Below are 24,593 nucleotides of genomic sequence, written 5' to 3' on the forward strand. Positions count from 1 at the left end.
ATACTTCAGCAAGAGGTCTATTGTCACACCAAATGTCCTTCCAGAACCTCAGCCTGTTCCCATTTCCCACCTTTGGAGACAGACCTCTGTTAAACCAAGGGAGAGCTTCCATAACTTTCTTCCACGTGGAGCAGCCTAAGGAGTTCATCTGAGTAGTGGTTACCCAAACCCCACTGTCAGTCTCAAATCTCTAAATCCATTTTCCTAAAAGAGCCAAATTAAACAACTTTAGCTTCCTGATCCCCAAGCCCCCGTTCTCCTTAGGAACATGTACCTGATTCCAATTCACCAATTTTCCTCCTCAAACCTCACCACATTGAAGTCTCCTCCAATAACCCAAGGCAAATTGGAGTTACCTCTGGCTTCTGACAGATCTTCCCACAGCCTCTCCCTCTCCCCACTTTCCATGGAACCATATGCATTAGTAAAAAGCCCTTGGAATCCACCCTCCAACTCCAACACCATCGACACTGCAAACTCACCAACATGAGAAGAAATTAGGTTGCATTACGAATACCTCCAGCACTGCCCCTGGCAAGCTTACTCACCCACCTCACCTGACCTTGACCCCTCTTCCATATATTCTTCTTCTACTTCTTCTACTTCTTCTACTACTACTACTACTACCAATACTTTTTATTTTCTTCTTTTCCTATAACAAAAATAAGGGTTCAGCCCCTATATTTTTTGAATTTTATTTTCCTTCTTCCTTTTCTTCTTATGAATGATTATTAAAGAAATATGATTATGGTACCTAGGGAACTACCCTAGGATCTATGCTTTTAACATAAAAAATACATCGCCTAGGCGACTAGGTGACAAGGCGCCCCCTAGTCGCCTAGCCTCGCCTTGGCGCCTTGAAAACTATGGTCTACTCCACACCTGCAGTTGGGTTCGAAGGGGGTGTTTGGGCTCCAACAATTCCTCCCCCCTTAACATTGACCTTGCCTTCAAGGTCTAGGTTTGGAAACCTTTCATTCAGCCTAAGATAAGGTTCCTAAGTGGCATCTTCTGGAGGAAGCCCAACCCACTCTACCTTGGTTTTGGGCACAACCTGACCACCTTGTTGAACCCAACGGAAATCCACAATTCTTATAGGCTTAGTGTCAAGGTCCCCTTCTTCAGTGAACCGGGGTAAGTTGGGTGAGACGGGTCTGATTCCCCACTGCCTTTTTAAGAAGTGAGATGTGAAATACTGGATGCAACTTTGAGGTAGTGGGGAGCTCCAACCGGTAAGCAACCGGGCCCACTCTTTCCAGAACCCTATAAGGCCCATAATACCTGGGTGCTAACTTGTGTCAAGCCCGTATCACCACTGAGATCTGGCAGTAAGGTTGGAGCTTGAGATAAACAAAGTCACCCACCTGAAATTCCAATTGGCGGTGGTAAGCGTCATAGTGGGTCTTCATTCTCTGCTGGGCCTTTGCCAAATTGGATTTGGGCAATCTAAGGATCTCATCCCTTGCAATCAGACGAGTCTCCACTTCTGTCACATTGGATGACCCATACTCATAAGGTAATATGGGAGGAGGTTCTCTACCATAAAGAGCCTTGAAGGTTGTCATTCCAACAGCCGACTGATAGGTCGAGTTGTACTAGTATTCTGCGAGGTTGTAAGCAGAAATATTGAGAACTTCAGTTTGCTGAATGCAAACATCTAAGGTAGGCCTCCAAACATCTAAGCCAATAAAGAGCCATGGGAGCTAGTGAGCCCACTGTCTAGGCTTTTTCTCCTGCGAAACATCTAAGGTAGGCCTCCAAACAACGATTGAGAACTTCAGTTTGCTCGTCAGTTTGTGGGTGATAACTCATGGAAGGGTGCAATTGGGTTCCTTGCAAGCAGAAATATTCTTTCCAAAATGAACTCAAGAAAGCAGGGTCCCGGTTTGAGACAATGGATCTTGGGGTCCCATGCAGCTTGGCTACGTTCCGGATGAAGATGTCAGCCACCATAGCTGCGGTGTATGGGTGAGGTAATGCAGAGAAATGGCTGTACTTGGTGAGATGGTCAACCACTATCATGATAACCGCCTTTCCTGCAAAACGGGGAAGACCCGTGATGAAGTCCATGGAAAGGTCTTCCCACACCTGATCTGGAATTCTGAGAGGTTGTAGAAGGCCAACGGGAGACTGTGATGAGTATTTCTGTTGCTGGCAGGTTTGACATTCGGATATATATTGTAATACATCCTTACGCATTCCTACCCAATGATAGTGGCTGCTGAGCCTCTTTATGGTCCGTAGCACCCCTGAGTGTCCTCCCAAAGCGGAGTCATGAAATAACCTTAATAGTTCAGTTTTGTGGGCCGAATTCAGGTCTACAACAAACCGACCCTTGAAGAAAAGATCAGGCCCCACAATATGGTAACCAACAACTTGGGATGGGTCTTGATTCCACTTATCTCTAATGATCTGCAACTGTGGATCGGACCTGACTTCTTGTTGTATAGCTTCAAATAAAGGGAAGCAGGGCTGAGAGCAGGTTAGCTGGGCTAACTCTTCTACTCGTGACAATGCGTTGGCCACTTTGTTTGCGGGCCCTGGCTTATACTCTATGAGGTAGTCAAAGCCCATCAGTTTACTAAGCCATTTTTGCTGCTCTGGAGTGTGCACCCTTTGTTATGCTATATACTTCAAACTCCGTTGGTTTGTTCTAATAACAAACTGGCGTCCCAAGAGGTATGCACGCCATTTATGCACTGCCATCACTACAACCGTCATTTCCTTAATATAAGTGGACTGATTTTGGTGAGTTACTGAGAGAGCCTTGCTGAAATAAGCAATGGGCTGCCCTTTTTGCATCAAGACGGCCCCCTACCCCTACACCCGAAGCATCACATTCTATTTCAAAGGGTTGAGAGAAGTCCGGAAGAGTGAGGACTGGAGGGCTAGAAACTGTTGTCTTCAATTCTTCAAAAGCCCGTTGGGTTTCCTCAGTCCACCTGAATGAATCTTTCTTCAATAGACGCGTTAGTGGGGCGGCCATAAGCCCATACCCCTTAACGAAGCGCCTGTAATATTCTGTAAGCCCAAGGAAGCCTTGCAGTGCTTTTACAGTAGTGGGCTTGGGCCACTTCTGAATGGCTTCTACCTTCTCTAGATCTGCCATGACCTGACGCTGCAACCACATGTCCAAGGTACTGAATTTGTCCTTGCCCAAAAGAGCACTTTGTCATTTTATCATGTAACTGATTTCTCCTCAAAGTTGTGAGGGTGAGTTTCAGGCCTGGTGGACCTGGATTTGATGATACCCGGAGCGCAGGTCTAATTTGGAGAACACCCGTGCCTCTCCTTACTCATCAAGTAGTTCGTCAATGAGGGGTATAGGAAACTTGTCCTTCACAGTAATCTGATTTAAGGCCTGGTAATCTACAAGCACCAACTACCGTCTTTCACTAAGAGCACGAGAGATGAAAAAGGGCTGGTGCTGGTCTGTATATGTCCTTTTTCCAATAACTCTCTTACTACCTTCTCAATTTCCAACTTCTGAAAGTAAGGGTATCTATATGGCCTCACATTTGCGGGATTAGAGCCAGGTAAGAGGTATCTGATGATCATGAGTCCGGGAGGGGGGTAATTGGTTCGGCTCCTCAAATCAACAAACTGATCGAGTATCGATCGTAGGGCCCCTTGTTGGACTTTCGTGGGGCGGACACAACCCTGGTTGTCCAAAATTGGGACTGTGTGTCAAAGGCCCAGGTGCATAAATATGGGTTGGCCAACAGCTTTGGAGGTTAAAGTGTCACTTCGAGGGCCTGAAGGCTGCACCCCTTGTAGATGACAAGATTGGCCATTCTGATCAAAATCCATTGTCATTTGGGCCCAAACCACGCAACCAATGAACCCTCAAAATAACATTAGCCGTCAGAAAATCCAATGGATGGAGATCCACCACGAAATTATGGCCTCGTATGAGATTTTTCTCTTTCTTACATACACAATTACATGACATTTGACTCCCATTAGCCACATGAATTGAAAAGAGAGGGGTGGGTTGTATGGTCATACCTAGTTGCTTTGCCAAACGACAAGTGATGAAACTCAAGGTGGAGCCACTGTCAATTAAAATCATCACACTTTGGCCCATCAATTTCCCTTCTACTCGCATGGAACGGAGAGAGTTGAGGCCCATGAGGGCATGTAAGGAAATCTCGGCCCCGTCAGGTTCTGGCCGGCTCTTCCTCTGTTTGTAGGAGAAATACCCGCTGGAACCGACATTTATGGCCCGGTCCAAATTTGTCATCATAGTTATAACAGAGGCCTTTCTTGCATTGGGCTTGCATTTCAGCCCAAGGGAAGCGCTTGAAAGGCATAGTGGGCTGGGGCAGTATGGGCTTAGGAGGATCACCAACCGGTTTCATGGTCAATTGGTCGACTCGTGGAGGAGTCTTCAAGATTGGGTAGGGCTGTTTACTAGCTCGACGAAGGTTATCAATTCTCTCTTCTTGCAAGCGAGCCAATCCCACGGTAGCCATGACAGTCGCCGGACAGAGTGCTCTCACTTCTAGGCGGATATCCTCTCTGAGTCCTCCCACAGAACACCCCACTAAAGCCTTCTTTGGCTAGTCGCGCACCCTGGTCGCCATCCGTTCAAACTCGAGTTGGTATTCTGCTACTGTTCCAGTCTACTTCAGCCTAATGATCAACTCGTCATATGGCAATATTTTCCTTTTACCTTATTTTTTTATTATTATTGGGTCACCCTACAACAAATAGAAAGGTTGTTGCATCCAGCCCAATCTTTTGACTGTACAATAAGTAGAAAGGTTCTTTTCTCTTACTTTTATCAAGAAAATAACTTCAAATTTAGAAAGGGTCAAGGTCTTAAGGATCAAAATATTGATACACACCGATGCCAAAAATTGGGTATTGGTGTGTCTTTATAGACCGATACTCTTGCTTTTATTTTTATTTTTTATTTTATCAGCCTAAGAGGGATACCTTCTATCATCATAAACTTTCAAAACCCCTAAACCATGTGTATATTGGTGTATCCATGACCCTGGATACAAATATGCTCAATATGGGGTGTATCGTGTCGATATTTTGATTCTTGGAGAGAGTCATGTGTAAGATTGCCACAGGACTTGGTCATTGTTTGAGAATTGAGATGTTTGTTCAGTTCCTCACTTTTGACACCTTGTTTTCATATATAGCTGTTTTCTTGCTTACATGTCTAAATTTAAAGTGGAAAAGTAAATTTAAAATGTGAAATATAGTTGTCCAAGGTTAAAGCATAAAAGGTAACCTTTTCTGTTGTCATCTAATTCTTACCATCTTTCTATGCTTCTATATTTGACTTCCCTACCTTTTTTCTTTGTTTTAATCTTGCAGTTGCTATGCAAATGCTGTATTGCAATGTTTGACCTGCACAAAACCTCTTATTATCTACCTTCTTCAGAAATCACATTCAAGAACCTGTATGTGCTTGCATTTTTTATATCAATGCTCCTAAAATTTGTAAATGGCATGATGCTATATTATTTAAGAATATAGATAACTTCTTATCTATTCTGTATATGTTAGGCTTTGTGAAAGATTGGTGTCTCATGTGTGAACTTGAGCAGCATGTAATGATGTTGGGAGAAGCTGGAGGCCCTTTGTCTCCTAACAGAATCCTTTTGCATATGCGGAATATTGGTTCTCAAATGGGTGGTGGTAGTCAGGAAGATGCTCATGAATTTTTAAGGTTTGTGAAGATGCACAGGCCAGTGTCATTCAGATGTGTGGTCTGCGTCTCTGAATTCCTCCATAAAAGCATAGGGATCCAAATTCAATTTTAGATTTGCATTCAGCCAACAATTGGTAATCTTTTTGTTCAGTTTTTGGTTGTTTCACAAGACCTTTCTATTTCTAATAAGGTCTTTATTCAGGCTTCTAGTTACTTCCATGCAATCTATATGCCTTGAGGCAGTGGGTGGTGAGAAGCATGTTGATTCAAGATTGCAAGAAACAACCTTCATACAACATACTTTTGGTGGTAGTCTCAGATCAAAAGTGATTATCATTATCATCTTTTTCTTTTAATTTCTATGAAACTCCATAGTGATGATGCCTCTATGTTTTAATGCTATCCTGCTCATATTTAGATCAACATTAAGTTTGTTTGACTGCAACCAGGTCAAGTGTCTGAGATGTCATCATGAATCTGAACGATATGAGAATATAATGGATCTTACATTGGAGATACTTGGTTGGGTTGAGTCACTGGAGGATGCACTTGCTCAATTCACTGCAGCTGAGGATTTGGATGGAGAAAACATGTACAGATGTGGAAGGTTAGATGACATTATGTGCATCTTAGTAATTCATTCCATATCCTGCGGATTGTGTCCATTCTCCATAGCTATCTCAAGTTGAATAATCTGCAATCTTTTGCATGTTTTGACATTTCAATAAAAGGTGTGCAACATATGTTAAAGCCCGAAAGCAATTGAGTATACATGAGGCACCAAATATCTTGACAATAGTTTTGAAGAGATTCCAGGTAATTTTTAAGTAGTTTGAACAAAAGTTCTATCATGCTATGCTGGTTTCCTGAGTTTTGTGTGATAAAAACTTGAGCTTCTACATCCCAGATTGAGATTCTGTTTACTTTGCTTTATTTCTGCTTAGTTTCTTATGAATCTTAGCGTGCTGGTTTCAATAGATTTTGGACTTAATAGTAGAGAAGAAAAAAGAGAACAAAAATAAGGTGAGAAAATGTGGGAGACAAAAAAAAGTTATTCTCTCCATCAGAATCAAAAGGTAGAAAGACCTAATTACCCCTATACACATCCATACAAAATGAAGCTAACTGAAAAGACAAAAACACTCCTCACTATGCACCAATTCACATGTAGTATGAGCAACTACTTTGTGTTCTTCAGCATTGCTCCTAGCGTCCACATTTGTTTCTAGCAAGGTTATCTTCCAAAAAGGTACAATTTCTTGTTCTTGACATTCTATCAAAAAGGGATCCTACCCAATAAGCATATGTATATCATTTTACTTATGTGTCCATTTATACAACAGTCCATGTCCAAATGCACTTTTCAAATACCAATAGATTTGTTAAACATCATCCCAATAACAAACACGAGGCTCTTGCATAAACTCGACTCATCCCAATAACAAATTCACCTTGGGTCACAACTTCATTAATATTAGAAACTGTATATACACATTTAAATTCTGAATTACAATCTTGTTAAGCTCAGCTAAATATTATGGTCTATAGGAGAATTGTTATGGACGTCTTCATTGGGAAGCAGTATTGCCGCCGACAGCGATAGTAAAGGGTGTTCTCATCTTATCTCAGTGTTCTCATCTTATCTAATTCAGTGTCTATCTTATCCGTTTTCAGTAGTATAGATCAGTAGGGAGTCTATGGATTAGTAGGGAGTCTTATCTGTTATGTGTTCTTATCTAAATTCAGTAGTATAGATCAGTAGGAGTCCTCCAAAAAGTAGGATTCTTATCTTCTTGTAATCTCCTATTTAAAGGAGCTAATGATATTCAATAAAGCATTGAATTTCTCAGTCAAGACAGAGTAGAGGAGAGTTGGCAATCTCTTGGACAATCACCATTAAGGCGCCAAGATAGGTACCTCAAGAAAAGGGAGGAACAAGGGGGAACAAGAGGTTCTCCCCGTTGACCGACCTATGACGAGATCCTATTCATGGGCCCTTAACAATTTGGCATCAGAGCAAGGCGTCATGGGTGACCTTGAGCAGTTGACAACTAGGGTTCATGAACTGGAGCACAAGCTCGTGGAAAACAGCACGGAGGTGCGCAAGATCAAGGAAGACGTCCGAGAATTAAAGCGCATGATGGAGCTCTATTTTCCTAGCAAGGAGAGGAATCCAAAAGGGGCTGCAACCACACACGACCGCCGACCAGACACGGCAGAGTCGTTCGGCGAGCGACAAGTCGTCGCCCAGGTAGCCGCGATCGTTCCCCAATACAGCAGGCTGGAGTTCCCTTCCTATAACGGTGCTGGAGATCCGTTGGGATGGCTGTACAGATGTGAGCAGTTCTTCCGCAACCGACGGACAGCGGACAGAGACAAGGTAAGCTTGGCCGCATTCCATATGACGGAGGAGGCGCAACTCTGGTTTTATAGATTAGAGCAGGAGGAACCCGGGCTCAGTTGGACCCAATTCAAATCCTACTGCCTACTCAGATTCGAGCCCCCTTTAACAAGCAACCCATTAGGCGAATTAATCAACCTCAAACAGACGGGAACGGTGGCTGATACCAGTGCCAGTTTCAGACCCTCCTTGCAAGAGCATCATCGGTACGACCAGACTAGCAAGTTGACATGTTCACCGCAGGGTTAGCCGAAACCTTGAGGGTGGATGTGGAGATACAAAATCCCCCCAACCTGGTTACGACTATGAATTTGGCTCGCGCTTTTGAGCGCAAGCTGCAACTCAACCGTGGAACCTTCAGTATGGGGCGGTCTCTGACAACATGGGCATCCCCGAAAACACTTGGTACGACCCCATCTTCTGCAGCCAGACGAGAACAGAAGTCACATACGAGCAACGTTTCCAGATCGGCCAGTGTGGGAAGCAGCGTGGTGGCACCCCCCATTAAGCGCTTGCCTAGGGATGAGATGGCAAAACGCCGGGCAAGGGGACGGTGTTTCAATTGTGACGATCTCTATTCGGCGGGACACAGGTGCAAGAGACTCTTCTGCCTCCTGGTGGATGAGCAAGAGGAGGACGAGGATGTACCCTCTTCATTAGAACCTGAAATTTCTCTCCACACGATCACAGGAATAAAAACCTCTCAAACTATGCAGTTGCAAGCGTGGGTAGTGGGAAAACCAGTACTGATCCTCGTTGATTCAGGAAACACACAATTTTGTAAGCGAGCAAGCTGCCCTCCAGCTGAAGTTTCCAATGGAAGTCAAACCACGACTGTAGGTAGCCGTAGCAAATGGTGAAAGAGAACACAGCCCGGGCATCTGTAAGGACGTCCAAATATAGGTCAATTTTGAATCTTTCTTTGCTGATTTATTTGTGCTATCCTTGGATGGATTTGATATAGTTCTTGGGGTAAAGTGGTTGATCACCCTGGGCCCAATCCTATGGGATTTCAGCACCCTATCGATGACATTCCACTTAAACGGGAAGCAAGTCACTTGGCAATCTAACATGGTAAAGGCTAAAAACCCACAAGTACATGTGCTCCAATGTGAGATGACGCAGACAACAACCATGGAAAGGCTCCTTGCCGATTTTTCAAACATGTTCCAAGAACCCAAGGGACTTCCTCCTTCCTGAGCTTGTGATCACCGGATCCCTCTGGTGATAGGCTCCGAACCAGTCGTCGTTTGACCTTATCGCTACCCACATCTGCAGAAAGACGAGATTGAGAAGCAATGTGCTGAAATAATGAAGCAAGGGATCATCTGCCTTAGCCGTTCTCCTTTCTCCTCGGCAGTCTTGTTGGTGGAAAAGCGGGATGGCACTTGGAGATTTTGTGTTGACTACAGAGAACTTAATAACTGGACTGTCAAGGATAAATTCCCTATTCCCATTGTGGACGAGTTGTTGGATGAACTTCATGGTGCCCAGTGTCCCTTCAAGACGGGCTTGTGATGTATAAAGGTCGGGTGCATCTTCCAACCGATTCCCCTCTAATTCCCTCCATCATCCCCGGTATTCATAACTCTTCCCATGAAGGCATTCAGAAGACACTGTATCGCGTCCAAGCAGATTTCCATTGGCAAGGTATGAAGGCTTCTATTAGGGACTTTATCCAAAACTGCTCTACTTGTCAACAACACAAATGGGAAAATCTGCATCCCGCTAGCCTTCTTCAGCCCCTTTCGATCCCAGCATAGATATGGGCCGATATCTCCATGGATTTCATAGAGGGACTACCCAAGGTTGGGGAAAAATCGGTTCTTTACGTGGTGGTGGACCGCTTCTCTAAGTATGCCCATTTCATTCCTTTGTCACATCCATACAGTGCTACTTCTGTCGCCCACGTCTTTTTCACCCACATTTTCCATTTACACAGGTTACCGGAATCGATTGTCTGCGACAGGGACCCGGTTTTTACTAGTACCTTCTGGAGGGAATTGTTTCGGTTACATGGTACCACTTTAGCTCTTTCTTCCGCTTATCATCCTCAATCAGATGGTCAAACTGAGGTGGTGAACCGAATGATCGAAATGTATCTCCGTTGTTTTGTTGGGGATAAACTGCGACAGTGGGTTGATTGGCTTCCTTGGGCAAAGTACTGCTATAACATTGCCTATCATTCTTCCCTAGGAATGACACCTTTCCGGGTCGTCTATGGCCGTGAACCTCTTCGTTTGTTGTCCTATGAACCTGGTTCTACTCATTTGGAGGAGATTGATCGTTCCCTACAAGAGCGAGATGCCCTTCTGGTCGAAGTTTCTCTTCGCTTACAGCAGGCACAACTACGCATGAAGCATGCCTACGACAAGCATCATTGGGAATTGTCATTTGAACCTGGGCAGTTTGTTTGGTTGAAGCTTCAGCCTTATCGACAACGCTCCTTGAGCCGCAGGGCTGCTCCTAAATTAGCTCCTAAGTTTTATGGACCTTTCAAGGTTTTACAATGAATTGGTACGGTTGCATACCAGCTGGAACTGCCAGAGCACAATAGGCTCCATGATGTCCTCCACATTTCCTTGCTCAATCCGTTTCTAGATATTCCTCCTAACAATGTTCCCCCCTTACCATCCTTGAAGGACGGCAAACTCATTCCCCAACCTCAGACTATTGTTCGCTCCAGAATTAATCGAGGTGTTCTTGAAGTCCTGGTGGAATGGGTCAGCTTACCATTGACCGAAGCTACCTGGATCCCTTTGACTGAGTTTCAAGACACATTTCCTGGATTCGAGCTTGAGGACAAGCTCTTAGTCCCGTAGGGGAGTAATGTTATGGGCGCCTTTATTGGGAAGCAGTATTGCCGCCGACAACAACAGTAAAGGGTGTTCTCATCTTATCTAATTCAGTTCTCATCTTATCTAATTCGGTGTCTATCTTATTTGTTTTCAGTAGTATAGATCTGTAGGGAGTCTATGGATTAGTAGGGAGTCTTATTTGTTATGTGTTCTTATCTAAATTCAGTAGTATAGATCAGTAGGAGTCTTATCTGTTATGTGTTCTTAGTTTTTCAAGGTCATTATTTTTGAAATGATGCTGTAAAACTTACTTGGCTGTAATTATTTATCAAAATGAAAAAAACTTACTTGGTTGTAATTATTGCCTATAATCTCAATGTCATCAACATTACAGAATGATCAATGTGGAACCATTTTAGGCCAATTTTTTGTACAACTTCATTGAATTGACCAAATCACTCTTGGTTGGATTGTTTCAAGCCATATACAGCCTTTTCTCAACCTATATACCTTAACATATTCTTAAAGAAAGCCTAGAGGTTGCTCCATATATATATATTCTCATTTAAATCACCATGCAATAAGGCATTTGGTATAGAGGTCACCCTAAGGTAACAACAAGAAAGATGATCAAGTTACTTTTTCCCAAAAGAAAAAGTTTCACTATATACCTTTCAAAAAGGAAAAAAGAACTAGCAAGAAAGTTTCACAATAACTGACCCCATGTAGGGGTGGCCATGAGCTGAACTATTCACGAGATGCTCAAGCTCGGCTCGGTTTCAACCGAATTTCAAGCCGAGCTCGAATATATATACATATATAGTAAAATTATAGAAAATAGTATATATAATAAAAATATTATAATTCTTAATTTTTAGATGTAAATCAGTCCTCAAATATTGGGTGTAAATTTGAAGATTAGAGGGGAAAAAAAGGAAGAAGAGAAGTAAAAGCAGCAATACTAGAGAAGAAGATGGCGAAAAGAGAAGGAAGAAGAAGAAGATTCGAATCATCTTCCTTTCTCCTCTAATCCTTTTTTATTAAGAATTAATGTTAGAGTAATGACAAGTATGCCCTTAAGTGGACGGCCAGCTAGGCAGTAACATAAAGAGATTAAACAAAAAAGAAATAACAGGCCCATTAGCCAACAAGAAAAGAAAAGATATTACAAGAGAAGATACTAGGACCCATTCGGCTCAGTATCTTTACATTTTTTAAATATCAAATAAAAATACTTTATATATATTTTTTATGTTTATAAAACATTTTTTTTTTGAAATCGAGCTCGAGCTTATGAGTTTTTGACTCGAGTTGCGCTCGAGCTCAATGTTCTAGCTCAAACTGAGCTTGAGCTCGAGCCTTGTACAACATTAGTGAGCCGAGCTCGAGCCTTGTACTATTCGGCACAGCTCGGCTCGAATCGGCCCCTAACCCCATGCAACTAAGCATATTATTTCACTACCAGTTTTGCCTTAAGATGTTCAACACTAACATTTGGTAAATCTTCTACTGTTTACACCCATTGACAGCCAACTGCATGCTTACTAGGGGAAGACGTGTGAGATCCCATGTATTGTTCTATTCAAGTGCAATTAACTCCCCATAGCTTTTCTCCATCTAGACCAAGTTTTCTGTCATAAATTAGGGAATAGAAACTGAAGATAATAGAGAAATAAATTGTTGAGAGGAAGGGGATGGATGCTCAAGTTATACAAATTGAGAAATAAGATGGTTAGTACAACTATGCTTACCTTTTCAGACTTTAGTGTGTAATAGGAAGGTGAAAATTAGATGAGGTGGTCTAAACTCCTAATGGAAACAATGATGTTGGAGACACTAGATTAGTCATGTGGTAGGCTAACATGTAAACACTCTTTTTTAGGTTGCTCCACACTACTTTATACATAAGATATTATAATACAGTCCATGGGACTAGGTAGTAGAAATAAACATGTATTAGTTGAAAGACTTTCACTAGAGAAGAAGGTTGTTAACTTAAAGAAGGTAACATCAGAACAACAAAATATTTTCATCCTTGGGATTTGTTATGCAGGAGAGAAGAATGGAAGAAGAGAGAACTGAGAGCCAAAAAGGTACTACTGGTGGCGCCAGCTTTGATAAATATACTAGGGCGACAAAACATAAAGAATAAAAGAAGAAAATTACAAGAGTACCCCTACTGTACTATACTTAGACAAATAACAATCTTTTAACACTCCCCCTCAAGTTGGGACATAAATGTCAATCATGCCCAACTTGCCACATAAATCATGATGCCGTGAGTGGTGTAACCCTTTTGTAAAGATGTCTGCAAATTGATCTTCTGAACTAACATAAGGAGTGCACACTTCCCCTGTGACGACCTTTTCTTTGATAAAGTGTTTGTCGACTTCGATGTGTTTAGCTCTATCATGCAACACTGAATAGTGTCATAGGTCCGTCAACTAGAAAACCCAACTCACCCAACAAATTTTTCAGCCACATAATTTCATTCACTCCATGAGACATTGCCCGGTATTCAGCTTCAACACTAGATCTAGCTACCACATTCTGCTTTTTGCTTCTCCAAGTAACTAAATTACCTCCTATGAAGGTATAGTAGCCACTAGTTAACTTTCTGTCACTTAGGGATCCTGCCCAATCTGCATCTGTATACACTTCAACTTTCAAATGTCCATGCTTTTGGAACAACAAGCCTGCACCTGGGAACTTCTTAAGATATCTAAGAACTCTTTCTACTGCTTTAAGATGGATAGTCTTAGGGGCATGCATGAACTGGCTAAAAACACCCACTGTATAAGCTATGTCTGGTCGAGTCATAGAAAGATATAACAATCTTCCTACAAAGTCTCTAGAACAGTTTAACATCCTTGATGGGTTCACCCTGATAGTCACCTAGTTTGTGGTTAGGGTCAATGGGGGAATCAACTGGCTTCATTCCTAGTTTTCTTGTATTCTGGAGTAGATCTAGGACATATTATCTTTGGGAAATGAAGATATCCTTTGTGAGCGGGCCACTTCAATCCCAAGGAAGTACCTTAGAGGACCTAGATCTTTCACTTCAAATTGGATAGTAAGAAAATTCTTCAACTTCTGAATTTCATCATTCCAATCACCAGTGATAACTATATCATCAACATATACTATCAGTGCTGCAATTTTCCCTTCCCCTCTCTTCACAAACAATGTGTGATTAGACTGACATTGCTTGTATCCTCTTTGCTGTACTGCTACATGGAACCTGTTGAACTAGGCTCTTGGTGATTGTTTCAACCCATATAATGATTTCTTTAGCCTGCACACTTTCTATTTATTACCTTGAACCTAAAAACTAGGGAGTTGAACCATGTATACTTCCTCTTCAAGGTCACCATTTAGGAAGGCATTCTTGATGTCAAACTGATATAAATCCCAATCAAGGTTAGCAACAAGGGAGAAAAGGATTCTAATGGAGTTCATCTTAGCAATGGGTGCAAAAGTTTCTGCATAATCTACTCCATACACTTGTGTAAACCCCTTTGCTAATAAACGAGCTTTATACCGTTCCACGGTGCCATTAGCCTTGTGTTTAACCATGAAAACCCATTTACATCCAATTGGATCTTTCTCTTCAAGAAGATTTACAAGTTCCCATGTGCCATTTTTATGTAACATATTAATATCTCCCTTCATAGCATTTGTCCATTCAGGTATCAAAAGAGCTTTTGCCACATTCTTAGGTAGGGACATTGTCAATGGAAGAAAGAAAGGCTCGAAAGGAGGGTGAAATGTTTTCATAGAAAACAAAGTGAGAAATTTGGTGTTTAGTGGTGCAAGATCTAATACCTTTCTGGTGAGCAATAGGAAGGTCAAGGTCATTAGCAACAAAAGTGTCAATGGCAATAGGGTCAGGAACATCAACAAGGACCAATGTACCTGAATGGGTATGATCCGCTCCCAGAGAGTCTGATGGCATTGGTGGTACAGCTTCTAGGTGCCCCACAACTCTCAAACACACGGTTGGCCTTTGTGACGATGAAAGAAGACACGGAAGGGAGGAGGGAGCTGAACTAATTTCTCCTCATTCCTACACTCCCCTTAAGGAGAAACAGGGAAGAAATGCTCACTCTCAAAAAAAGAGAGATCCATAGGGACATAAAATTTTTGAGAGACAAGATCAAAGCACCGATATCCCTTCTGAGTGAAGGAGTACCTGAAGAAAATGCAAGGAATGGCACGAGGATCTAATTTGCCACGAGTGGGTGACAGATTTTGAACAAAACAATGACACCCAAACACAAGAGGAGGAATAGAAAGAAGATTAGCCTTAGGGAAAAGAAGCTGATGTGGGGCTTTGTACTCAGTTGAAAAACAACCCACTTGATGTATGGAACTGTTTGAGATTAGATGCAAACCAGAACAAAACAAACAAGAAAGGAAGAGAAGAGAGGGTTGGCGGCAATGAGTGTTAGCGAGTAAGAGGTTCGAACATAACACACCTCTAACACTCTAAACATCTTATTAATAAGTTAATCTTTGACAAATTACAGAGAGGCCCTTGAGTGGGTAGGAAAATACAAAAAACAGAACATTACAGAGTATGGGCCCAGAATAAGGCCCACAACAGAGAGAAACATAACATAACATGAAATGACAGTCTATGGGCCATTCGACCCATCTTCTCTACACCCCCTCAAGCTGAGCATAGATGTTAATCATGCCTAGCTTGCCAGTGTCATGTTGAAGCCTTGCCTTGGAAATGCCCTTGGTGAGGAAATCTGCTAATTGTCCTTCAGAAGTAATGAATGGAAGACACACTTCACTGGAGGAGACTCTTTCATGAATAAAGTGTTTATCAACCTCAATATGTTTGGTTCTATCATGTTGTACCGGGTTGTGAGCAATGTTGATGGCAGCTTGATTATCACAATACAACATCATGGGTTTGTCATGATCAATCCCAAGTTCTTCCATTAAGGACCCTAGCCACAACAATTCCGAGACTCCATGTGCCATGGCTCTATATTCTGTTTCTGCGGAGGATCGAGCCACAACTGTTTGTTTCTTACTCCTCCAAGAGACAATATTACTAGCCACCAGACTGCAATACCCTGAAGTAGATCTTCTATCATCAATATTTCCAGCTCAATCAGCATCAGTATAGGCTTCAAGTTTCAGATGACCATGTTTGGCAAATAGAATTCCTTTTCCTAGAGAGCCTTTCAAATAGCACAAAATCCGTTCTGCTACTGCCATATGGGTATCTCTAGGAGCATGCATGAACTAGCTAATGCAACTGACAGCATACGCAATATCTGGTCTGGCCTAGTCATGCACAGGTACAGAAGCTTCCCAAGAAGTCTCTGAAAGACCCCTTTGTCTTCCAACAAAGTTCCATCCGAAGCTGAAAGTTTGTGACTCGTATCAATAGGAGTTGCAGCTGGTCTTGCACCAAATTTTCCAGTTTCAGACAACAAATCAAGGACATATTTCCTCTGGGAAATAAGAATCCCATCCCTGGATCTGACAACTTCTATGCCAAGGAAGTATCTCAACTCCCCCAGATCCTTAATCTCAAATTCTGTACGGAGGAAAGACTTAAGGGCCAGAATGCCTGAGGCATCATCACCAGTCACTATAATGTCATCAACATACACAATGAGATACACTGCTAGAGATCCACTTTTCTTCACAAAGAGAGTATGATCTGATTGTGTCTGAACATAGCCGAATTTAACAAGTGCAGCTCTAAATCTCTCAAACCATGCTCTAGGAGATTGTTTGAGGCCCTAAAGAGATTTCTTTAGTTTACATACCTTTCCTTGCATATCTTTCCCATACATTCATGGAGGAAGACACATGTAGACCTCCTCATGTAAGTCACCATTCAGAAATGCATTCTTTACATCTAACTGATAGAGAGGCCAATCAAAGTGAGCTCCATAGATAAAAGAACCCTCACAGATGTCATCTTAGCAACAGGGGCAAAAGTCTCTAGATAGTCAATCCCATATGTCTGTGTGTAGCCTTTTGCAACAAGTCTGGCCTTGTACCTCTCAATAGTCCCATCTGCCCTATATTTAATGGTAAAAACCCACTTGCACCCAACTGGATCCTTCCCTTCGGGCAAATCCACCACCTCCCAAGTACCATTTTCATGTAGAGCATCCATTTCAGTTTGCATGGCATCTCTCCATTCTGGAATCCCAAGAGCTTCTGAGACAGGCCTAGGAATGGGGTTAGAAGCAACTGAAGAGAGGTAGGCACAATATGAGGGGGAAAGTAGGTCATAAGAAAGGTGTTTGGAAATGCAATGTGCAGTACACTTTCGCTTTCCTTTCCTAACAGCAATGGGGACATCAAGATCTGGGAAGGATGATTCCAAGGGAGCTGAAGTAGTACCTATTATCTCATATGTGATTGAGAGTGTATGAGCCTCATCTGTTGTAAGGGAAACCACTTGCTCATTCCTGGATCTCTGCCTTTGATACACTTTGGGATTATGGGTAGGACGAGGAGGTAAAGAAATAGGATTACTAGGACAAGAGGAATGAAGTGGCTGATCCTCCTTTGATTCATTTGGTGAGGATACAGATTTGTTAAGAGACTCAACCAGGACAGGAAGGGGAAGAGCAAAAACTTGTGACAGACTCTCCCCCTGTTGACAATGTCCTTCCTGAGAGGAACCATAAAAAGGAGAAAGTTCATCAAAGGTAACATCCATAGAGACATGTCGGGTGCCAGTCTTTGAATCAAAACAACAATAACCCTTTTGTGTGGGGGAGTAACCAAGGAACATGCATTTGTGGGCTTTTGGTTCAAATTTGTGTCTCTGCACACTTGGAATGTGAACAAAATAGGTACAGCCAAACACACGAAGAGGAATTGGGAAGAGATCCTTGTTTGGATGAAGAAGACTGAAGGGGGATTTAAACCCTAAAACCCTGGATGGCATACGGTTTATGAGATAGGTAGCAATAAGTACAACATCACTCCAAAATCTTGTGGGAACATGTGAGGCAAATAAAAGGCTCCTTGCAACTTCAACAATGTCTATTTTTCCTCTCAGCAACTCCATTTTGTTCAGGGGTTCTAACACAAGAGCTTTGGTGAGTAACCCCCATGTTAGAGAGATACAAGGATAAACTCTTCTCAAAATACTCTTTTGCATTGTCAGATCTGAAAACCTTAATTCTCGTATCAAATTGAGTTAAAACAAACTCATGAAATTGCCTCACAAGTCTCAGGACTTCATCTCGGGATTTCATTAAGTATATCCAAGTGAATCTAGAAAAGTCATCAATAAACTGGATAAAGTATATGTAACCCCCCATAGAGGATAAGTGGTAAGGTCCCCACACATCAGAGTGTACAATATGAAAAAGAAAAGAAGATCTTTTATTGCTTACAGGGTAATTTTTTCTACAATGCTTGACAACTGACATGACTCACAATTGAGACTGGACACACCGACTCCCTTAAACAGTTTGGGAAGCAAATGACTTAAAGCAGAAAAAGGTAAATGACCCAACTGACAATGACTCAACATAATTTGACTGGCAGACTCTAAAGAAGTAGAACCAAAAGCAACATTCTTGGGATGATCAAAGCATTGGCCAGGGGTGTCGAGCAAGTATATTCCATTCGCTTCATGACCACTCCCAATCACCTTCCGAGACTTCAAGTCCTGAAACACACAGTGAGAAGGGAAAAAGGTTACACAACAATTCAATGACTTGGTCAAGCTACTTGCAGATAACAAGTTGGTATTTAATTTAGGTACATGAAGAGTGGAAGATAAGAGTAAAGAGTCTGTAGGCTTGACAGTTCCCTTGCCAGAAATAGGGGCAAGAGAACCATCAGCTAAGGTGATTTTGTCATGACCAAGAAGCAAATCATATGACACAAACAAAGTGGAAATGTTGGTCATGTGATCAGAAGCACCCGAGTCAATGATCCAAGGGGTCTTGGGATTACCTGAGGTGGATGCATGGTAGCAGAAGCCCTTATACCTGAGTGAGCAAATGCGGTGGTGGCTGGACTTACAGAAGGGTTGGATGATGAAGTTACACCTTCAAGCTGGCTGATCATCTTTCCAAACTAAACATATTCAGCTTTCATGGCTGCCAATTGTGCACTGGCAGACTCAACCTCTGTATCTGTACTTGTGGCTGCATGTGCACTTCCTGTCTTTCTACTATCATTTTTCTTCTGGAATCGGATAGGGACAAGACTGGGATGCAATTTCCAGCACTTGTCCTTGGTGTGTTTCGACTTCTTGCAATATTCACACACCACCTCCTTTCCTGTGCCACTGGGAGCTCTTGTAACCCCTTTGGGTTTAATTCCCATATTTGCAAAATGATCATTGGTACTGACTTCTTGAACCTGCACTTGCCTCCTACTTTCTTCACTGTTGACCAAAGCATATGCTTGAGACAATGAAACATCTTCCTTGGACAAGATGTTTTGCTTTGTAATGTCATATTCAGAATTCAGCCCTATCAAGAACTCAAAGACCCTATTCTTTTCAACCAATTCACTGTTGACCAAAGCATATGCTTGAGACAATGAAACATCTTCCTTGGACAAGATGTTTTGCTTTGTAATGTCATATTCAGAATTCAGCCCTATCAAGAACTCAAAGACCCTATTCTTTTCAACCAATTTCCTATATGTTTCAGCATCCTTAGGGGTATCCCATGTCACAGCCTCTATCAAATCAATCTCTTGCCATATAGATTTTAGGGCTGAGAAGTATGCTGCAAGTGACTTCTCCCCCTGTTTTAGATTCTTCACATCATTTCTCAGTTTGTAAGCTCTGGCAACATTCAACTTCTGGGAGTAAGTTTCTGCAACACTATCCTAGATTTCTTTAGCCGAGTTCATCCACAGATAATGTTGACTAATTTGTGGTTGCATTGTGTTCACAAGCCACCCAATCACTGTGTAGTTTTCTTGCACCCATCTCTCATAAGATGGATCATCCTCTGGAGGAGCTTTCTTGTTCCCAGAAATAAAACCCCATTTTCCTTTGCTACAAATATGGATTTTCACTGATTGTGACCAAGCCAAGTAGTTGGTCCCATCAAGCTTAATTGTAGTTACAGCCAGCATAGAATCAGTTGGGGTTCCCAAAATCTGTCCATATTCAGCAGCATTCTTGTTTTCAAGGCTTGAGAAATCCATCATGTAAAGACTTCAATTAGGATTTTCAATAGGTTTCCCAAGGTATTGGGGTCTTGATGAGTTTAGTTTGAGTTGAATAGGCAACAACAACTAGCTCACAGAATCAGTTCAATCTTGATAACTGTGTCCAGTTCGGTGGTAGTTCTTTCTTTACTATTTCAGCCTTCAAAGGACACCCAACAAACCTCCAATCACAAGGTATTTCAGATTCCCAACAGCTGTTGTCCCAAAGAGAAGAAAAAAAGGGCCACAGTCCTTAAGAGACCTTTTGTCGAACACTCAGTGTGCAGTATTTAACAGCCTACTGTTAACTAGAAGAAACCACTTCAAAGTGTTCAGTATAGGTCCAAGAAGAGGCTGGGATGAAGATGAGACTAGTACCACTTAGTTTTAGATCAGTTTCAGCAGTTTGGCAGTCCAATAATCAGTCGAATAGCACTTCCAAAACAACCTAGAAATTTCTGAGTAGAATCAGTCCAGCAACAGTGGGCCGAATGGAGGTGGGCTTTAAATGCTTTAACAGTCCTCCCAAACAACAAAAAATAACCCAGCAAAGGACTGAGAAAAGACTTACAGTAAGAGAGTCTCTGGTTTGAACTATAAACCAGGCCGAACACTTGTTCTCTGAGATAACTTCGAAATTCTTTTTCTCTGATTTCAAATCAGGCCAAACAACTTGCTCTCTGATTCTTCCTGGTCACCTTGGGCACCCTCCAATGACCTCCAAGAACCAGGCGGATGACTGTAAACTTTCAGCCCTAGAACCTCCTCATGTAGTTGGCTGAACTAGAACCACATGAGGGACACGCCAAGCAATGGCTCGCTCTGATACCAAGTTGAAAAACAGCCCACTTGATGTATGGAACTGTTTGAGTTAGATGCAACGAGTGTTAGAGAGTAAGAGTTTCGAACATAACACACCTCTAACACTCTAAACATCTTATTAATAAGTTAATCTTTGACAAATTACAGAGAGGCCCTTGAGTGGGCAGGAAAATACAAAAAACAAAACATTACAGAGTATGGGCCCAGAATAAGGCCCACAACAGAGAGAAACATAGCATAACATGAAATGACACTCTATGGGCCATTCGGCCCATCTTCTCTACATACTCTAACCACCAAGAGGGCATGTGGTTGATGAGGTAGGTAGCACAAAGGACAGCCTCAAGCCAAAAACGTTTCGGGACATTCATATGGAATAGCAACCCCCGAGCCACTTCAAGAAGGTGTTGGTTCTTTCTTTTAGCAACACCGTTTTGTTGTGGTGTTTGGGAACAAGAGCTACGGTGAAGTGAGCCACGCGAAGCAAAAAATTCCGTGAGATCACTATGAAAATATTCTTTGGATTTCAATTTGAAATTGGGTGAAGATCATCTGCTGGAAATCTTGGATAATTTTAGGTACTTCATCCCTGGTTCGCATGGGATATACCCATGTATATCTGGAGTAATCATCAATAAGGGTAAGAAAATACTTGTAAGCACTCTTAGATGGTAAAGTAATAGGGCCCCAAACATTAGAATGAATAATGTGGAAGGGAAATTCAGATTTATTATTCTTCGAAGAGAAATGAGTTCTACATTGCTTACTCAGTTGACAAGTTTGATAAGTAAATTCTAGCACTGACACTGACTTAAACAATTCTGGAAACACAACTTTTAAAGACTCAAAAGATAAATGACCAAGACAAATGTGCCATAAATAGACCTGACTCTTACAAGACCGACTCTTAGACTCTGGGACTTGAAGGCCATCCTTGTTCTCCAGCATGTAAAGCCCATCCACCATAAATCCTTTACCAATCATCTTCCCCGAGGCCAGATCCTGAATCACACAGTGAGAAGGGAAAGAGGTTACTGAGCAGTTTAAGGAATTAATAATACTACTAACAGAGAACAAATTAATGGGAAATTTTGGGACATGTAAAACATTAGACAATGTAAGGCCAAAAGGAAGAGAAATGGTTCCTTGACCAACAATGGTAGAGTATGATCCATCGGCTAGTCTCACCTTGTCTCTTCCAGAAAGGAGGTAGGTTTGAAAGTAAGAGGATTTATCAGTCATGTGTTTAGACGCTCCGGAATCAATGGTTCAAGGAGTGTTAGGGGTATGAGATTTTACGTGGAAAGCAGTGGCAGAGTTACCTGATGTAGACACAAATGAGGTTGAGGGAGGAGTATCCATTTGACGAATTGCTTTACCATAAAGCTCTCGATGGTCACAGAAGTAATTTATAATATCCTCCCTTGGTCCAGATCCAGGGGTATGTGTCTGAGTAATAGTAGTAATGGGGGGCTGATTCTCCTGAGTAGCCATATTTTCCATAGTGTGTTTTCTTGTACCTTGCTGTCTTGACTTTTTATTCATATCTGAACCTTGCTTCTTATTCAGATCTTGAGCCCATTTTGGCTTCCCATGAAGATCCCAGCATGTGTCTCGGGTGTGTCGAGGTTTCTGGCAATGAGTACACTACAATTTGTCCTTGTCATTCACCTTTCTCTGAAAATCCCCCTTTTTAAAGGTATTTCCCCCACTGGTAGTAACACTCCCTTTTGTTGCCAACACAACTGCATCTCCTCTAGAAATTTTCATCAAATTTCTTTTGCTTTCTTCTGATTATATAAGAGCATAAGCTTCCTAGACTGATGGAAGATCCTTGCTACCTAGGATCTAGACTGATAAATTCATATGTAGGGTTCAAACCATGTAGGAAAGCAAACACTTTCTGTTGGGAAACAAGTTTTTTGTACAGTTTTGCATCTTCATCACACTTCCAGTCCACACTCTGATAATGGTCTAACTCCTTCTAGACAGAGGTCAAGTCTGAGTAGTACATAGATAGACGCCTCTCCCCCTGTTTACAAGTGGACGATTCTGCCTGTAACTAGTAGATTTTTGCATAGTGACGCAGTTCGGAATAGGTTGATTTTGCTTGTTTCCATATCTCATTTGCCGTTTCAGCCCACATAAAATTCCTTCTTATTTAAGATTGCATAGACACTAAAAGCTAGGATATGACCATGCTGTTTTCTTGGTTCCATCTGTCATATTCAACACTCCCAGAATTGAGTTATTTGATTCTCCCATTTATATAACCTATCTTTCCCCATGCAGTGGTGTATAATTTGATCCCTCTTGACCACTCATGATTTCAGATTCAGAAAAATACTCTTAAATGGGGTATACAGCCTTAAAAAAATTTTGACAGAGGGAGAAAGGAAAAACCCTTTTTTTCTTCAGAAATACACCTCTTTTTGTAAAAACATAGGTGTTGTTACCTCACAAACAGGTCATCCCTTGACCTACAGAATCAACACAAGTGTTGCCACAGTGCATACAGGTCATCTCTTGACCTACGCATCAACAGGACGGCTGTTACAGCAAGTACAGGTCACTTTCTGACTTTCAGTTCACCATAGAAGCTGCTGTTGCACCACACAAAATCTGTTACAGCAAGTACAGGTCACTTTCTGACCTTCAGTTCACCATAAAAGCTGCTGTTGCAGCACACAAAAGGTCCTCACGACCTACAGTTTTACAGGGATCAGCCAACCCCACAAAAAAGGAAAGAAAGAGGTGCTGATCACCTCACATCCAATCAGCAGACCTAGTACAGGTTCTGCCCTGGCACATGACCAGATAAAAGGAGAGAGAAAAGTTACTTCAGTGCGTGAGATCTTCAATCAGCCGAACAGCAGATGAGGGCGGCAGATCTGGAAATCTGGTGTGAAGAAAAACTGTTCACTCGACTTCTCCTTTCAGATCTGGTAGTCCCGCTCTGACACCATGTTATGCAGGAGAGAAGAATGGAAGAAGAGAGAAAAGAGAGAGAGAGAGAGAGAGAGAGAGAGAGAGAGAGAAGAAGAAGAAGAGAAGAGAGAACTGAGCCAAAAAGGTACTGCTGGTGGTGTCAGCTTTGATATATATACTAGGGCGACAGAACATAAAAAGTAAAAGAAGAAAATTACAAGAGTACCCCTGCGGTACTATACTTAGACAAATAAGGATCTAAACGCCGGACAAAACAGTCACAACAAATACCAGTGGAGGGAGAGTAGCAAACAACACAAGAAAAGTCACTCCAAAACATTTTGGTATAGTCACTTGGACGAGCAATCTTCTACAAATACTGGTTCTTCCGTTCAGCTATTACATTTTGTTTTGGAGTATGTGAACAAGAAGTCCAAGAAAAATACTATGCTGGGTGAAATATGTTTTGTAAGAGTATAGGAATTTGTTTCCATTTAAACATAAAATCTTTATTGAAGCACCAAATTGTTTTTTATTTTAGCGTGGAAAGATTGAAAAATGGCAAACAAATCAATTTTTTTTTCTTTTGCCAAGTAAAGCCATGCCATTCTTGAATAGTCATCAATAAAGGTTACAAAGTATCTATATCCACTGTAAAGCATGACTCAAATAGGACCCTAAATGTCAAAATGCATAAGAGGAGTAACATGACAAAATGGTTACAAAGTATCTATTTCCACTGTGAGAACACCTGACACTATAGTTTCCCAAGTTAACATGACTCACAAGTCACAATCTAACA

At 41.8% G+C, this 24,593-nt stretch overlaps 1 protein-coding gene across 1 annotated transcript in view; it reads left to right on the top strand.

The window, feature by feature from the left end:
• Positions 1 to 24,593, top strand: part of LOC148862103 (ubiquitin C-terminal hydrolase 15-like) — a 35,714-nt gene that overhangs the window by 7,314 nt on the left and 3,807 nt on the right. Inside the window, 5 exon segments of the mRNA XM_088941158.1 lie at positions 5,335 to 5,420; positions 5,527 to 5,689; positions 5,874 to 5,997; positions 6,121 to 6,278; positions 6,403 to 6,487. Of these exon segments, the coding sequence (XP_088797284.1) occupies positions 5,335 to 5,420; positions 5,527 to 5,689; positions 5,874 to 5,997; positions 6,121 to 6,278; positions 6,403 to 6,487 (616 nt within the window).

Source organism: Nelumbo lutea, chromosome 4, assembly GCF_056320005.1.
Source record: "Nelumbo lutea isolate HS-2025 chromosome 4, American lotus-T2T, whole genome shotgun sequence".
Classification (NCBI taxonomy): Eukaryota; Viridiplantae; Streptophyta; class Magnoliopsida; order Proteales; family Nelumbonaceae; genus Nelumbo; species Nelumbo lutea.